The sequence below is a fragment of the Neophocaena asiaeorientalis genome, unplaced genomic scaffold (genome assembly GCF_003031525.2).
Source record: "Neophocaena asiaeorientalis asiaeorientalis breed wild unplaced genomic scaffold, Neophocaena_asiaeorientalis_V1.1 scaffold253, whole genome shotgun sequence".
Taxonomy (NCBI): domain Eukaryota; kingdom Metazoa; phylum Chordata; class Mammalia; order Artiodactyla; family Phocoenidae; genus Neophocaena; species Neophocaena asiaeorientalis.
In genome coordinates this window covers 1,536,273-1,553,134 of record NW_020174553.1, presented here as the reverse complement: position 1 = coordinate 1,553,134, position 16,862 = coordinate 1,536,273, and the positions used below count along the sequence as shown (strand labels likewise).

The 16,862-nt window shown below is 38.3% G+C and overlaps 1 protein-coding gene across 1 annotated transcript in view; it reads right to left on the bottom strand.

Moving 5' to 3' along the window:
- IRAK1BP1 (interleukin 1 receptor associated kinase 1 binding protein 1) overlaps positions 1-16,211 on the bottom strand; it is a 32,376-nt gene extending 16,165 nt beyond the window's left edge. The window contains exons 1-2 of the mRNA XM_024757452.1: positions 15,816-16,211; positions 455-520 (exon numbers count right to left, since the gene is read on the bottom strand). Coding sequence (XP_024613220.1) covers positions 455-520; positions 15,816-16,130 — 381 coding nt within the window. The 5' untranslated portion in view covers positions 16,131-16,211. The remainder of the gene's footprint in view (positions 1-454; positions 521-15,815) is intronic.
- Positions 16,212-16,862: the final 651 nt, after the last annotated feature.

The window sequence follows — 16,862 nt, the reverse complement described above, 5'->3', positions numbered from 1 at the left end:
TTAATTTGTGCAAAGGTTGAGTAGTTTTTATTTTTAAATAAACCTGAACACAAAACAATAAAATTACATTGTGAAACAAAAGAATGTTGAAAAGTCTTTCAATCCTTTATTCTATGACTATTAATTTGCTATTTATTGGAGGAGAAGAAATTTTTCTTTTGTAGTGCTTCCTGCTCACTAGATGATAACATTACTAAAAATTTATTCATGTGGCAATTAAATGCTACCTCCCTCTGCTATTTTTATTCCACTTCAAAACAATTTCTCTTAAATCTCATTAAATTTATTTTAAAAGCTCACCCAGATATGTAACACCAAAAATGATTGAGAAAAATGATCTTTTATCAATACCATGAGAAGCATTTCTCATATACACTGAGTTTCAAGAATAAAATTAAATGCAAACTGTCTCCACAAGTTGTGCTGTTTCCAATTATTTAAGATAAATACATACCTCTGCTTCCATGTGATAAGCATTTTCTACCCTTTGAAAATCCTTTGTCACAGTTACATTTTCTGACTGAAACAGAAAGTACAAGAGTATGATTACTAAATGTTTGGTTACTAAATGCAATTACTCTAAAACATAAAGCATAAACCTGAACTTATTAAAATCAGAATGACAAAATATGCAGAAAGAACTGGTTTGCCTGGTGTTTTAAAACTTTCCTAAAAGTAACATAAAATAAATTCAGAAACTTATACATATTTGCTGAAATTTCATCATAATTGTCACTACACTTGTAGTAATTTTTACATTAGCTAGTACAAAAAGTATGAACTTAGGGTGGTGTATACATATATATATGAAGAATTATTTGTACATAAAGCATTCTGAATGTTGTAGGAATGTTAGAGTTTTAAAAATGTTTAATTTACAAATAATACAAATTTACTGAACATATCGTACACAACTTTAGGCAAGTTACTCAACATTTTTGAGATTGTCTCCACATTTATAAAATTAGGTTACACTACATGTGAGGTAGGAGGTAGACTGGCCCCAGGCTGAGCAGCTGGAGTGTGTCAGACTGAGCAATTGGAGCTTGTCTCCCTACCACACTCTGGCCCCTGACGACATTTCAAGGAAAAAGATAACAGCAGGAGCAGAGAGGAACTAAACTCTGCAGCAGTAAAAAGATAAGATGACCACGTCTTCATTCTTCAGGTCAAGGAGACCTCCTCAACTTCACATGTACAGAAAAGTTCCTAGGGGATCAAAAAGGGAGGGAGCGCTAACCCATAATATGTTCTGCCAGTCTCCTAGAGACCCTCACACTGGAATCCATCTTGGCCAAAAGATGCGCATGCACATTAGACAGGACCCTGAGTCAGATCAGATATGGGGAACAAGCAAGATGATTGGCCAGAGGAAAACAAAGACCTGGAAGATGGCCCCTACATAAGCAATTTAAACCACGCCTTTAGCGCTCTTTATTAGCGAAGATGCCCACACTCTTCTCTGAGTGTGCAGCTCTGCTTTGCTTCTGTCCTAAATAAACTGCTTTTCTTTGTGCTCTACCACACGTACTGTGCTTCTAATAAACTCTGTGTCTGCTTTACAACCTTGGTCTCTGTAAAATTCGTTTTTCAAAGAGGTCAAGAGCGAGGGCTCTGCTTCTAGCCACTAGCCCCTGGTGGTCTAGTGGTTAGGATTCCTCGTTTTCACCCAGGCAGCCCAGGTTTGATTCCCAGGCAAGGAACTAAGATCTTGCTTCAAGCTGCCATTCACTGCTGTTACCCCAAGATCACATGGGACTGTTTTGAGGATTTAATGAAAAGTTGTAAATAAAATGCTTGACACAGAAGGCACTCAGCAAACACACATGCTATACCATTATGATATAAATATTTCCTGAAATACTGGACCCAAGCCAGTCTGTTCTTAGAAAAGTAATATTAATGCTTTTTGATTCTCTGGGTAAGTATAGGTTATATAATTCTGGTTAAAAAGTTAAATTTCTTATTTACATTTCAAAAGGGTTTTAAAATTTAGTGAAATGAATTCTTGACCTACTCCCATCCTTGGGGATAGACAGAACTTATATTTTATAAATTTTTGCATCTTTTTTTCCCCACAATTGCATTGCTTTATTTGCTGACCCCTAATAAATTGAACAGGTTATGATATTTGCCACAATCATACAATGTTGGAACTTCAGGGATGGAGCTATGGCCAACTCTTGGGCCCCACTGGTCTTTAAATGCAGTTTGTTTCTTAGATCATGGGTCCTTTGTGGCATTGGTAAGGTCACTGCCAAGAGTGACACATAGGAATTATTCAGTGCATGTTGGCCAACCAATTTCCCCTTAGGTGGATTATTTTTTTGGCTTAATCATGTCAAATACATAAAATACATATCAAAAGTTACACAGAAAATACATTAAAAATAGATACACCCCTCAATATTATTGCCAATGGTTGTCATGAAGCTTTCCCTTATGTTTTCTTTTAGTAGTTTTATAGTTTCAGGTCTTACATTTAAGTCTCTAATCCATTTTGAGTTGATTTTTGTATATGGTATGAGATAAGGGTCCAGTTTCATTCTTCTACATGCGACTATTCACCATTGTGAACATTCGATAAAGAATCCACTGTTGAAGAGCCTATCCTTTTTTTTTTTTTTAACATCTTTATTGGGGTATAATTGCTTTACAATGGTGTGCTAGTTTCTGCTTCATAACAAAGTTAATCAGTCATACATATACATACGTTCCCATATCTCTTCCCTCCTGCGTCTCCCTCCCTCCCACCCCTCCAGGCGGCCACAAAGCACGGAGCCAATATCCCTGTGCCATGCGGCTGCTTCCCACTAGCTATCTACCTTACGTTTGTTAGTGTATATATGTCCATGACTCTCTCTCACCCTGTCACAGCTCACCCTTCCCCCAAACTTTTGTATCTTTAAAAATATATGCTAAATAAAGAATATTATGCCCAATAATGATTTAATTATAAGTTATTTGGTAAGGGATTTAGCTGCACCTGAATTTTAAGGTATACACTAATTTCAAGCCATATATGACCTAGAAAATTCTAAAAAGCTTTAACCTGAAAATCTGAACTTAAGTTCTAATTACAGCTCTGATGTCTGTTACCATGAAAATATTCATTTTTTATGATGAACGTAATATTTACTCATTGTAGAAAAATTACAATATGGATATAGATAAAATAAACCAGTACTGTATACATTGTTTGAAGTTGAAAACATGAAACTTGAAACATAAAGCATTTCTGTCATTTAATATTCTCTTATGACATGTAAACATATCTTCTATTTTCTTGGATGTCTTTTTTTCATTTTTTTCCCCCACTTCACTTAATAAATACATATAAAACTTCTGATTAAAAAATTATTAGAGAAATAATTTTAGGAAAGGTAGCTGAAAAGAAAGTAGCTTTTACTGTTGCACTTAACAACGTTATTGCTTTTATACAAATAATATATGCTAATTAATGAATATCTAATACTAGAGAAAAGAACAAAGTAATAAGTCTCTAAACCCAGTAGTATTAAAATTTCAGGGCTTCCCTGGTGGCGCAGTGGTTGAGAGTCTGCCTGCTGATGCAGGGGACACGGGCCCGTGGGCCATGGCCGCTGAGCCTGCGCGTCCGGAGCCTGTGCTCCGCAACGGGAGAGGCCACAACAGTGAGAGGCCCGCGTACCGAAAAAAAAAAAAAAATTTCAGTAAACATTTTAAGTCATCTATCAATGCATATAAACATATCTATGTATAGTCTATCTATGTATAGACTTTCCCATAAATGAAATTATACTCTACATGCTGTTCTGTAACCTTTATTTTAGAAAAAATTAAAATCTACAGAAAAGTTGCTAAGATAGTATACAGTTCCATATAGCTCAGTTTCAGATTTCTCTGATGTTACCATCTTTTATTACCATGGTGCATCTGTCAGACTAAAAAACCATCATTGGTATATAACCATTAACTAAACTCCAAACTTTACTTGCATTTCACCAATTTTTCTATTAATGTTCTTTTACTATTTCAGAATCCAATCCGTGATACCACATTGCATTAATTCATCATGTCTCCTTAGTCTCCTGTAATCTAAGAGAATTTCTCAGTCTTCTCTTGTTTTCATAAACTTGAAGGTTTTGATCAGGTATTTTGCAGGATGTCCCTCAATTTGGGTTTGTTTGGTAGCTCTTCCTCATGGTCAGACCACGGTTATAGGCTTTAGGAAAGAATATCACAGAGGTGAAGCGCCCTTCTCATTGCAACATATCAGGGGGGTACGGGATATCCATGTGACATTACTCACGATGTTAACCTTGATCACTTGGTTAAGGTAATGTCTGACAGGGTCCTTTACTGTAAAGTTACTATTTTTCCCTTTCCATGTTTTATTCATAGAAGGCAAGTCACTAAGTCCAGCCCATATTCACTCAATAAATACTACATTATTTATTTTGTTGCTCAAATTGTTCTAGCTTTGGCTATTGAGACTTCTTTCAGGTTGGACCTTATATCCCTTTGACATCCATCCATCCTTCTATTTTTTGAGCACTTCCTTACTTTCCGGTGCAAGATGCTATAGGCTCATGTTGTGGTTTCCCTGCCCAGCCCTAGAATCAGCCACTTCACTAAGAAGCTTACCATCTTTTCTTTGAGATTGCTATTTAGAACCAAGACCTGGGTGTTGAGACTGCTCATCACTACTCAAGTGTCATTCTGTGTAGGCCCTCTCAGTGGACAGAGTTTGATAATACATTTATGTGTACAAACTCACATATACACATATATCTACAATTGTTTCTGTATCTATCCATCTGCACATATTCCAAGCTAAACATGAGTTCACCTTGATGTTTCCAACTCTCATTAAGAACCACAGAGTTCATTCTAAACTTCCTTTCTTATCTGTAACTTCCCTCTAAAATAGTGAGAAACCTGGCTCCCATCACCCACCAACCACTTACTATTTTTCAAGCCTACTATACATATAAAGCAGTTTCAGAACTGTTAACCAGCATCCCCTTGGAAAACAAATTTACTAACTGGAGGATAGTATTTACGTATCTTTCATATTTATCCTTAGTTTCTAGTAAAACACAATTTTCCAGACTGACTTAGGATACTCCTCTCACCTCCCACCCCCATGTTCAGTGCAGTTATTTCACTCATTTGTAATAGAGTTAGGTTCATCTGTCACAGTCTGGATTTTGTCCTGGAACTGATCTTTTTTCGATGTCTTTTTTTTTTTCAATTTGCATACATTCATGTTCACTCTTTGTGATTTACAGTTTTATGGGTTTTGACAAATGTATTCCCCACCCCAGAACCACAAAGAATAGTTCTTTCCCTTGAAAAGTTCCTCTGTGCATCTCCTTTATAGTCAACAACTTTGCCATCCAACGACCCCTGTCCACTGATTTATGTCCCTATAGTTTTCCCTTTTCCATAATGTCACATGAATGGATCATAAAATATAAACCTTTTGGATCTGGCTCCTTTCACTTATAATATCTAAGATTTGCCCATGTTCTTCTGTCAATCAATAGCCTGTACCTCTTTATTGCTGAAAAATTTTCCAATGCACGGATGTAACAGTTATCCATTCCCCTGTTGAAGACATCTTGGTCGCTTCCAAGTTCTAAAGTTTTAGTTTTAGCAACTGATGAATAAAGCCGCTATAAACTGCTTGCACAAATTTATATGTGAACATAAGTCTTTGATTCTCTTGTGGGTTAATGGTTCCCATGGTAGTCTAACTTTATAAGGAACTGTAAGACTCTTTTGAAGTGGCTGTACCATTTTGCAATCTCACCAGAAATGAATGAAAATTTCTGTTGTTCTACATCTTTGCCCTCATTTGCTATCATCAATGATATTGGATTTCAGTCATTCTAATAGGTGCATAGTGCCATCTCATTGTGGTTTTAATTTGCAGTTCTTTAATGAGGATCTTTTCATGTGTTTACTTGCCATCTGTATATATTCTTTGGTGAAGTATATGTTCAGATATTTTGTGCTTTTTAATTGAGCTACTTGTTTTTTTATTATTGAATTGAGTTCTTTATATATTCTTGATGCAAGTCCTTTATCAGATATGTAATTTGCAAATTATTTTCTCCCAGGCTGTAGAATGTCTTTTTTAAGACTTTATTTTTTTGGCGCAGTTTTAGGTTCACAGAAAAATTAAGTGGAAAGTACAGAGATTTCGCATACGCCCCCTGCCCCCCACATGCACAGCCTCCCCCATTATCAGCATCCCCACTAGAGTGGCGCGTTGGTCACAACTGATGAACCTACACTGACACATCATGATCACCCAAAGTCCATAGTTTACATTAGGGTTCACTCTTGGTGTTGTATATTCTGTGGGTTTGGACAAATGTATCATAATATGTATCCACCACTATTGTAGCAAACAGTATTTTCATCACCCTAAAAATTCTCTGTGCTCTGACTCTTTATTCCTCCCTCTCTCCCAAACCCTGATCTTTTTAATGTCTCTATAGTTTGCCTTTTGTAGACATGTCATATAGTTGAAACATTACCATATGTAGCCTTTTCAGATTGGCTTCTTTCACTCAGTAACATCCATTTACATTTCTCCCATGTCTTTTGATGGCTTGATACCTCATTGCACTTTGGCACTGAAAAATACTCCATTGTCAGTTTATTTATCCAGTCAGCTTCTGAAGGACATCTTTGTTGCTCCCAAGTTTTGGCAACTGGATTGTCTTTTCATTTCCTTAACAATTTCTTTCACAAAGCAAAAGTTTTTAATTTTGATAAAGTTCAATTTACATTTTTGTTTGTTTTTTCATGGATTGTGCTTTTGGTAATGTAACTAAAAAGTCATTTTCAAACCCAAGGTCACATAGATTTTCTCCTTTACTTTCTTCTTCTTTATGTTTTACATTTAGGCCTATGATCCATTTTGAACACATTTTTGTGTAAGATGTGAAGTACTTGTTGAGGTTCACTTTTTGCATCTGGACATTCAACTGTTATGACACCATTTGTTGAAAAGACTCTCCTAACTCTACTGAATTGCATTTATACCCCTAGTGTTTTCCTCTCTGAGGAGGAAAAAATTCTTAGAAGCAATTTCGTTTAGTTTATCCCAGTGACTCTTAGAGCAAATGTGTGTAGTTTAAAAGCAATACATGTAAGATAGTTACCTTGCTTATAAATGTAGTAACATATTTAATAAACATTGAAATTCCAAATATTATAGGGAATGAGGAAATAAAAATTGCCTCTTGGCAATCAGACTGAGAAGTTCTAAGCAGAATATAAACAGTTTTCAACACGACACAGACAGAACCAAAGTTTCTAACAGAAACTAACTGAACTGCAACAGCAAAAGTGATTAACATTCTTTCTCTGCTTGACTGCTGCCTTTACAGAAGCCAACTCTATCCTAACTTTAATCCTCTGGGTTTCCTGTGAAAAAAATGAATAAAATAGCCAATCACCAAACTGCCCCTTCTTCACTGATCCTTCCTTAGAACCACTCACAGCACAAGTCCAAAACCTATAAGAGGTCTCTCCTTACTCCCCCTTTCTGAAACACTCTTAAGGTCCTTTGAGATGCATTCTTGTTTGCTACATCATGCTAAATAAACCTAAATTTGTTTCGCTACAGATATATTCCTGATGTGTTTAGCTGGTGGGATCCCACACAAAGCATGAGATTTTTTTGTTTATCTACAGAGCAGTGGAACTCAACCGGAGGGTGCTTTTGCTCCCCACAGGACACTTGCTATGTCTGGAGATATGCTTGATTGTCACAATGGGTTGGGAGAGTACATGGCTGTGATGCAGTGATTAGACAAAGTGAACAAGTATCCTTGTTTACCAGGAACTGAGGAGATTCCTGAGACATGGGGCTTTCAGTTGTAAAACTGGGACAGTCCCAGGTAAACTGGGATAAGTTGGTCACCTTATAGGTAGTGGCCAGGAATGCAGCTAAAATATTCTACAGTGCACAGGACAGCCCCTCCCAACAAAGAATTACCTAGTCCAAGATGTTAATAATCGTGCCGACATTGGGAAATCCTGCCATACTGGTGATAAACTAAAAAATATTAAAATATACAAACCTAGTCCATTAAGTTTTCCCAAGTAAGCTACTGATATTTTATATTTAAATACAAAAGACAGAGTTTTAAAATACAAAATGGTCAATATAAGAATAACTATTTAAATCTATGAAAGAAGGAAGGTAACATTCTAAATAGCCATAAAAAACCGCATGTTATTGTAGGAATAAACTTAAAAAGGGTAAACAAAAGAAAACCATAAAAGTTTACAGAAAAAAAGCTCAAATGGACTAGGAAAACTACTGTAAACTCAGCAATTCTCCTGAAATTAATATATAAACAATACAAAATATGAACAGATATTTTATTTATAGAATAAAATGTAGAATTTTCCATTGTCTGGATTTCCTGATAACATCCCCATGGTGTCGTTTAACATGTCCCTTGCAGGAAACCTTTTCAGTAGAAGAGTAATGAGGGGAGAACTTGCCCTACAAATGTTTTACAAAGATGTAATAATTTAATGTGGTACTAACACAACAAGGTGACCAAAAGAACTACAAAAATCTGAAATAAAGAATGTCTGAATACCACAAATATAATACCAGTAACATTTCAAAACAATAGGCACAACAAACAATATGGAATCCTCACGTCTACATTCTGCCCCTACTCTCTCTGAGCAGCAACTATGTGGTTCAAGGTAAGCCCTGACAGGTCTAAACCATTCAGGATTACACATCTAACTTGCCACAGAATTACGTTAAAAAATGGGCAGAAATCAAATCTAATCCAATTAGTGTATAGCATTTCTCTGGCCACAAAGACAAGTTGAGGTTGTCCACTTAGAGGAACTACAGGAATTTTTTTTTTTTTTTTTTTTTTTAATTTTTTTATTTTTTGCGGTACGCAGGCGCCTCTCTGCTGTGGCCTCTCCCGTTGCGGAGCACAGGCTCTGGACGCACAGGCACAGCGGCCATGGCTCACGGGCGCAGCCGCTCCGCGGCATGTGGGATCTTCCCGGACCGGGGCACGAACCTGTGTCCCCTGCATCGGCAGACAGACTCTCAACCACTGTGCCACCAGGGAAGCCCCAGGAATTTTTATTTTTACGTGGTTGCAGGAAATAAGAACCATTGTCTTTCTCTTTATGGTACCGTATGTCATGAAAGGCTTGGGAGTGGGGCAGTCATTTTGGTATCATACAGAAAGCTGCAGGTAAAGCCAAGAGAACTACATCAAAATAGAGCCTTGACCATTGCATAAGTGAAAACCATAATACAACTTGACCATAAGGTCAAAAAAGCAATAATTTTTATTTTTAAGGGCAGTTGAGTTACATTCTTGCACATGCAGTAAGGGAAAGATAGACTTCAATAAATGATTTCGACATAGAAATACAGACTTCAATAAATGATTTCGACATAGAAATACAGACTTCAATAAATGATTTCGACATAGAAATACAGACTTCAGTAAATGATTTCGGTAAGTACAGCAACTTACCCGTTTAGGAGAAAACAAAACCCTTTTCCTTATAACAAAATAAATTCCAAATGTAGTAAATATTTAATGTACTACAAAGGGTCCCTAAAATTTCCAGGAAATATTAGTTAATGGTTTTATGGCCTCAGGCTTGGGAAGGACCCAATAAGCATTACACCAAAGTCAGAAAACATATTGAAAACATTAATGAATTTGACTAAATAAATCTTTAAAATTTTGAACGTTTAATACTGTAAACAAAGTTACATGGCAAATATGAAATTGGGAAAATGTTTGCACTATATGAGAGCTATTGATAATCTTAATTTTTAAAGTTCTCATAAATTAGTAAAGAAAAGATAAGAGAAAATCGGCAAAATATTATGAACTGGCAATTACATGAAAAAATTTTAACCTCAAATGTAAAAAAACCAAAGCATAAGAAATAACGACACTTTTTGGACTACTGAACTGGCAAAATTAAGAAGAAAATAATGCCTACTGTGCCAAGGATATATTTCTAGTGAAGAATGTATTTCTTCCTTGAGTGTAACTTTTCATAAGCCTTAAAAATATGCATAAGCCAGGAACTAATGTCAAAAGAACATAATTAATAACGTACAAATACCTAACAAGGATATTCATTTTGTCACCATTTTTAATAATGAAAAACTGAAGCCAACTCATATGATATGTTCAGTCTCTTCCTACCACTCCCTATCTTTATTTGGGTGCACCCAGAAAGACTCTGAGACAAGGATTTGAGTACAAGCAGTTAATTTTTAAGATGATTCCAAGAAACACCACAGCGGAGTAGGAAGTGAAACAGAGAAGGAAAGAAAGCCGTTGAAGGGTGTGTTGTCAAGCAGTCACTACTGTGGGCAACTGAAACTTACTCCTGCAGAGAAACTCTGGGAGCTGGGGTAGAACACATGCCTTAGAGCTATCCTCCCCAAGGGTGAAGGAATCTGGAGTCTCTTTCCACTCACTACCCTCAGCTGTTAGTTGAAGGCTGCTGGAGCAGGGGGAGGGGCTGCTAATTTTCTGGTAGTGTTTTCGGGCCCACCTGTAGGTAGAGTGGCTTCCTGCAGCCAGGGAAAGCTGTCAGAGAATGCACAAGTGTTGGCAGATATAAGGCGGGCCTGCATGTGCACCAATGTGAAGAGCCAAGGGAAACAAATGTGGGGTATCGACAGCATCTGCTGCACCCTCTACCTGAAACTCAACCACCTGCTGCCAAGACAATAAAGCAGCAACATGCTATAGCGGTTGAAGAGCGTGGGCTCTGAGGTCAAAGCTCTTGACAGGAGTCTAAACTCTACCACTTCCTACCTGTGTGATCTTGGTCAAGCTACCTGCTAATAATCACTCTGGTCCCGAGAGTTCTCATCTGTAAAACAGCCACTGAGATACCAGTCTCATACAGCAGGAGTGAATATCAAATGAGGTAACATTTGTAGAAAGTCTAGCAACAGTAAGCAGTTTTTTATTATCAATAACATCCAGCCCCTCAGTATGGCACACAAGGCCTTCCTCCGTGCTCTGCCTACAGCTTTCTTCCTCAGTCTGATCTCGTAATTCCCCTGCATTTTCTCCAGGCACTCCTGTGTTCTAGCCATGCTGAACTGCGTATAGTGCTTTGAACACATACACTTGCTGCATTCTAGGGTGGAACTGAAATGCTTTCCCTTCAGCCATTGTTTAAGACTTGATACAAGTGTCACTTCCACTATGAAATCTTTCTGGAATTCCTCAAGTAAAATGAACATTATTCCCTTTCTTACTCTGCTGTACTGTATCATGTACATACTTTCATCACAACACTACATATTAGTCTAGTCCTGTAATGGGACTCCTTCAGCACAGTGCCTAAGTTTTACTCATTCTCTATTTCTGGTGTCTAGCAACATGCCTGAGGCATCCATTACACATTTATCAAAAAATACAATTATGAATAGGCAAACATTGGAGCTTACAGCCTATGGGGGGAACATACAAACCAGAAAACAAAATAATTACATGTCGTGTTAAATGCTATTTAAAAATGAAGGGAATGTTTCTTCATTCATAGGGAATGTTTAATAAATGTTTTATGGTTGAATGGTAAATACTGCTTAGAACTTTAAAACAGTTTTCCATGAAAACAACACTAAAAATGAGGGTTATACCTTCACATGTGAAACTATATATCACCATAAAACTATATGATCTACACGATTGTTGAACTAATAGTTTATTCATTTAGTGCTTCATTCATTTTTTTCTTTTATTCATTTAAAAACCATTTTCTAAGTACACATTATGTGATGTGTATGAAACATAATCCATCAATACAGAGCAAACAAGAGACAAAATGGTCTGTGCTCTGGAGAGCTTCAGAATTTGGAGGGACAAGGAGAGCAACAATTATAATATAGAGTGATACGTTTTATTAAAGGTGGGGAATGGAGTGTGGTATGGCAGGGACTAGTGCTACGTTAGGAAAAAAGTGCTGAGGAGGTGAACTTGGGCTGGATTTTAAAGGAAAAAAATGGGAGTCAGTTAACGAGGGGAGAGAGATGACAGGAAATGACAGAAAGTTAGGCTCCATCTATTAAGCAAAAGAATTTGGAATATGAGGGGCCCTTTAAGCAGGGGAGTGATGTTTATAAACCCAGATTTTAAAGTTTAAAATGAATAAAGACTTTGTGAAGACACATTATAATTCATCCTGGAAAGTAATATAAATTAATTTTTGCATATCTACTGAACAAATTATTTACATGACTGCTTTCCTCCATCAGCAGAGATAACTGGGAGATTAATGACCTTTGTATGTCTTGTCTTGAGCACTAAGTCTAAATGTAATTATAAATTGGATGTAGTGATTTACTTGGTTTTACATATTAGAAGTTACAGCCATGTGAGTCAGTGTACATTTTAAGTAAATAACTTAAGATTTAGTTACATTATTCAAACAGGCCTGTAGCACTGGCAGCAGCTTTTGTGAGAAAATAGTTTTCTATATATTAATTCACTTTATTCACATAATTTATAATTAGCATTAGAATTCTTCTAAACTGTAAAATCATTTAGAGACATCTTTTCAAAATGTCTTTTTAAATAACTCTGTGTTTATAGATGCAGTACAAGTGTATTTTCTCCTTAAAATAAAGACTTGCTTTCTCAGGGTGTGTCACTTCTAACAAAAGCACTTTTATGAACTCAATGTTCGGAGGGCATAAACCACAGCTCTGGCCTTTAGAGTCCTACTCCCTAAAATGAGTGAACTGAGACAATGACCCATGCTGTGCTTTCTCATTCTCTTTCATTCTAATTATCCAGAGCCTAGGCTAGTTGGAAGAAACATAGATTTTGGTTTCAGGAACACAGAAGTTCAAATACAGCCCTGGCTGAAGTTCAGAGCATTACTTAACTTCCTTAAATCTGCAAAGTGGGGATATTAAAACCTGCCTAACAGGGCTGTTGTGCTGATTAAATAAGGCTGGTTCATTTTTTTCTTCTTTTCTTAGAAGTAGGCTTAAAACAAGATTTATTTAGCTATGTGTCTCATGGACATCTCTGGTAAGTAGAAGTATTTCATATATGTGGCATCTACAATATACTGGCTTAATTTGCTTTTTAAGCTACAAAAGAAAAAATTTGGAGAGATTTTTTGAGTCTTTATGAAAAGAAAATGGGTGCAATTCTACATCCCCTCGCGGGCCCCACATTATTGTTTGCATAAAAATACTGAAGTATCACTTCATGCAAAGCTTTACCACGGGGAAGACCTTCAAGATGACGGAAGAGTAAGACGTGAAGATCACCTTCCTCCCCACAAATACATCAGAAATACACCTACATGTGGAACAACTCCTAAAGAACACCTACTGAATGATGGCAGAAGACCTCAGACTTCCCAAAAGGGTCTTGGTGCTCCGGTGGGGAGTCAGCCTATGTCTCTGAGGTGGAGAGCCGAGTTCAGGACACTGGTGCACCAGAGACCTCCCGGCTCCATGTAATATCAAAGGACAAAAACCCTCCTAGAGATCTCCATCTCAATGCTAGGACCCAGCTCCACTCAACAACCAGCAAGCTACAGTGCTGGACACCCTATGCCAAACAACTAGCAAGACAGGAACACGACCCCACCCATTAACAGAGAAGCTGCCTAAAATCATAATAAGGTCACAGACACCCCAAAACACACCACTGGATGAAGTCCTGCCAACCAGAAAGACAAGATCCAGCCTCATCTACCAGAACACAGGCACCAGTGCCCTCCACGAGGAAGCCTACACAACGTACTGAACCAACCTTAGCCACTGGGAGCAGACACCAAAAACAATGGGAACTACGAACTTGAAGCCTGAGAAAAGGAGACTCCAAACACAGTAAGTTAAGTAAAATAAGAAGACAGAGAAACACACAGCAGATGAAGGAGCAAGATAAAAACCCACCACACCTAATAAATGAAGAGGAAATAGGCAGTCTACATGAAAAAGAATTCAGAGTAATGATAGTAAAGATGATCCAAAATCTTGTAAACAAAATGGAGAATACAAGACGCATTTAACAAGGACCTAGAAGAACTAAAGAGCAAACAAACAATGATGAAAAACACAACGAAAGAAATTAAAAATTCTCTAGAAGGAATCAATAGCAGAATAATTGAGGCAGAAGAACGGATAAGTGACCTGGAAGATAAAAGAGTGGAAATAACTACTGCAGAGCAGAATAAAGAGAAAACAATGAAAAGAACTGAGGACAGTCTTAGAGACCTATGGGACAACATTAAACGCACCAATATTGGAATTACAGGGGTCCCAGAAAAAGAACAGAAAAAGAAAGGGACTATCTCATCAAGAAAAAAAGGGAGAAGACTCAAATCAACAGATTTAGAAATGAAAAAGAAGTAACAACTGACACTGCAGAAATACAAAGGATCATGAGAGATTACTACAAGCAACTACATAACAATAAAATGGATAACTTGGAAGAAATGGACAAATTCTTAGAAAAGCACAACCTTCCAAGACTGAACCAGGAAGAAATACAAAATATAAACAGACCAATCACAAGCACTGAAATTGAAACTGTGATTAAAAATCTTCCAACAAACAAAAGCCCAGGACCAGATGGCTTCACAGGCAAATTCTTTCAAACATTTAGAGAAGAGCTAACACCTATCCTCAAACTCTTCCAAAATATAGCAGAGGGAGGAACACTCTCAAACTCACCCTATGAGGCCACCATCATGCTGACACCAAAACCAGACAAAGATGTTACGAAGAAAGAAAACTACAGGCCAATATCACTAATGAACCCATATGCAAACATCCTCAACAAAATACTAGCAAACAGGATCCAACACCACACTAAAAGGATCATACACCATGATCACATTGGGTTTATCCTAGGAATGCAAGGATTCTTCAATATACACAAATCAATCATTCTCATAAACCATATTAACAAACTGAAGGAGAAAAACCATATGATCATCTCAATAGATGCAGAAAAAGCTTTCAACAAAATTCAACACCGATTTATTATAAGAACCCTCCAGAAAGTAAGCATAGAGGGAACTTACCTCAATATAATAAAGGCCATATATGACAAACCCACAGCCAACATCGTTCTCAATGGTGAAAAACAGAAACCATTTCCTCTAAGATCAGGAACAAGACAAGGTTGCCCACTCTCACCACTATTATTCAACATAGTTTTGGAAGTTTTAGCCACAGCAATCAGAGAAGAAAAAGAAATAAAAGGAATCCAAATCGGAAAAGAAAAAGTAAACTTGTCACTGTTTGCAGATGACATAGAGAATCCTAAAGATGCTACCAGGAAACTACTAGAGCTAATAAAAAAAAAAAAAAAGCTTTACCAGGTTGGGAGGAAGCCCTGTTTTTCACTTGCTAATTCCGTGGTGCAGAATAAAACAAATGATTTGGTGTCTAGCACACTACTTAGGCAAGCATTTACATTTAATATTTCATGTTAACACTTCGTCATTTCAACGTTAAAAACAAAATTATTACAGCAAATATCGCCAAATAAAACCCCATTCAATTTGAATTCTTTTATTTTACAAGTCTCTGCAGCTGATAATTACTTTCATCAAGAAGGATGGGCCACACCTCCTAGAGAAATGGAAATAAAAACAAATAAAAAGATGGGCCAAAGATTCACTCTGCCAGGTCCTCGTGCCTTCTAATGCCACCGATGACACAAAAGTGTCCCAGACGCTCCCCACCCCCCAACCCCCGCCGCCGGGTTTTCTTGGGCAGGCCAGAAGCTCCTCGCCCGCGGAGCTCTCACCTGCACGCCCTGCTGCTGGAGGGTCTGCGTGATGTAGTCCAGGCGGCGGCAAACGCTCTTCTTCGCCTCGGCTGCCGCCTCCTTGGTGCTGCTCATCTGCACGACCACCTGCGCCCGGTCGGGGGTCGCAGACACCTCCGCAGTGCCGCTTACATGCACCTCGCGGGTGGCAGTCTGGGTCTGCGCTGAGGAGAGAGGGCGGCGGAGGCCGGGCTGCGTCTCTCCGCCCGAGAGCAGATAGTTCTCCCGGCCCCGGTCAGCCCAGGGAACCAGTTCCACGAATACCCGGGACTGAGGGGCCTGTTGCACCGACATAGTGAGGGCAGCTGGGTTTCCATAGCAACTCAGAGCCTACGGCGGCCGCAGCGGTCCAAGCGCGTCAGGGATTGCTCCTGCGCGGCGCAAAGAATGCCGGGATGAGGTTGGAGGTCCAGGAGCTCGTGGCGCGAGGTACTTAAATCCTTGCGGAGCGTCTTAAAGCGTCTCCTTTACAAGTTGTTGGCTGAGCGGGTCGCTCTGGTTTTTAACTTGTTTACCTTACGCGTTTTATAAACCGTAGCGAGGTTTCTCTGCGGCCTTCCTCTCAGTGAGCTCCCATTTCCATGCGCTCAGTCGGCCTCGGCCGGCCACGTACCTTGCCTGCCTCGGAAGTTTCCTGATAGGCCCCGCGGCGCTTTTATCTTTCTCTGTTGCCAGGGTGCGATTGTCACAGCTTTGTCTTTCCTTTTGTCTGACTTTACCATTTTACTTGGGCACAGCTTTTTGGACCGCGCAGCACCTTGGATCGCCAGAGATTTGTGTTGGAATGAACAGCTCTTTACTAGTTTGATCTTGGAAGTTTATGATTCCTCGAATCTCAGTTTCATCGTCTATAAAGCCGTGTTGATAATACATTCACATTTGCAGTGTGGTTATAAAGTGTTTGCCATATGGAAAGCAGAAAATAATGGATAGTAGTAATAGCTAAAGCTTTGGCATGCTTTTCAAGTCGCTTGAATTTTCTCTAAAATTCCTGGAATGGTTCTGGCCTTGAATAAGGAGATGCGA